Raw genomic sequence first — 1,215 nt, forward strand, 5'->3', positions numbered from 1 at the left:
CCGGCAGCAGCCGAGCAGATACCGTGCCTGAGCAAACATTCCTCCGGGAATCTGCGCTGCAGAAATGCCTCGAAGCACTCGCTGGCATCTCACAGGGAAAATTGCGGGCCAGGGAGGGAAGAGCACGTCCTTGTGCCGGCCGGGCTCCAGGGCCCGGGGCAGAGCATCCCTCCATATACAGACCACCAAGGTGCTTTGGGAAGGACGTTACGGACCTGAAACAAACCCATTGCTGTGCCAAAAAGCAGCTTCGGGGCCAGTGAGAAACCCCAGCAGTTCCGAGTGGGTTTGCCATTGCCCTGGGGATTGGGAGTGATAGGAGAGTCGAATGGAAAGACCTAAATCAGATTTATTTTTCTTTGCTATTTTTTTAATCTTCCCAATTAAACCTTCCTCTGGGTGGTGCTTTTAAAAGCTTCATAAGGGGAGGGCTATCTAGTATGAGGAAAAAAAAATTGTTTTAGTTTAGGATTACTGGGGTTTTATTGTAACAGTGGAGAGTTCAGCTAATATTTGCTGGGAGCAGCACGGCTGCCCCATGGGTCGGGTCCGGTTTGGAAAGCCCTGGGGCTGCCCACTCCCCCTCTGGCTGCGTGGGGAGACCGGGCTGCCATGGCTCAAACTTGCCTTGGGCAACAAACCTCCTTCTTAATCCCCCTGTGAGTATTTCATAGCAACTCACGTTAAAAAGGAAAAGCACGTGATGCTGGCCGGACCTTGCCACCTCATCTGAAAAACCATGGGAAAATCTCAGCCTGTTAAAGCCGCTGCGTTTTGCGCTGGGGGAGGAAGGCGATGTGTCTTCCTCCCAGCTGGGAGGCACGAGAAACCACGACTCGGCATTGTGGCCTGCCCAGACCACTCCAAGGGGGCACAAACCTTCCCCAGGAAATTATTTCCTTCTCAACGGGACACATTATTTCTAAAGAGCATGGATTTTTATTGCATTTATTCATGGGGCTCCCATGACTGAAAGAACTAAAGCCCAACAGCAGCTCCAACCCACTGATGCTCTGGCCAAGAGAGCAAAATGCCAGCGGCACCCACTCACCATCCCGACGGGCCGGCAGGAGCCCAGGTGGTCGCTGCGGCCGTTCCAGCGATAGAAATCGGGGTACTCGCCGTGCTCCAGGATGTACTGCTGCCCTCGGAAGTCGGGGTGATCGAAGCAGACCCAAGCCCCGCTCTGGACGCAGATGGAGTTGACCCGGTTGA

General features: G+C 54.1%; 1 protein-coding gene across 1 annotated transcript in view; it reads right to left on the minus strand.

Annotated features, from left to right (window-relative positions):
* The window catches only part of CRYGN (crystallin, gamma N), an 8,445-nt gene that overhangs the window by 6,676 nt on the left and 554 nt on the right, over positions 1-1,215 (minus strand). Inside the window, 1 exon segment of the mRNA XM_009700902.1 lies at positions 1,052-1,215. This exon segment is cut by the window's right edge and continues 14 nt beyond it. Coding sequence (XP_009699204.1) covers positions 1,052-1,215 — 164 coding nt within the window.

Source organism: Cariama cristata, unplaced genomic scaffold, assembly GCF_000690535.1.
Source record: "Cariama cristata isolate BGI_N322 unplaced genomic scaffold, ASM69053v1 scaffold19265, whole genome shotgun sequence".
Classification (NCBI taxonomy): domain Eukaryota; kingdom Metazoa; phylum Chordata; class Aves; order Cariamiformes; family Cariamidae; genus Cariama; species Cariama cristata.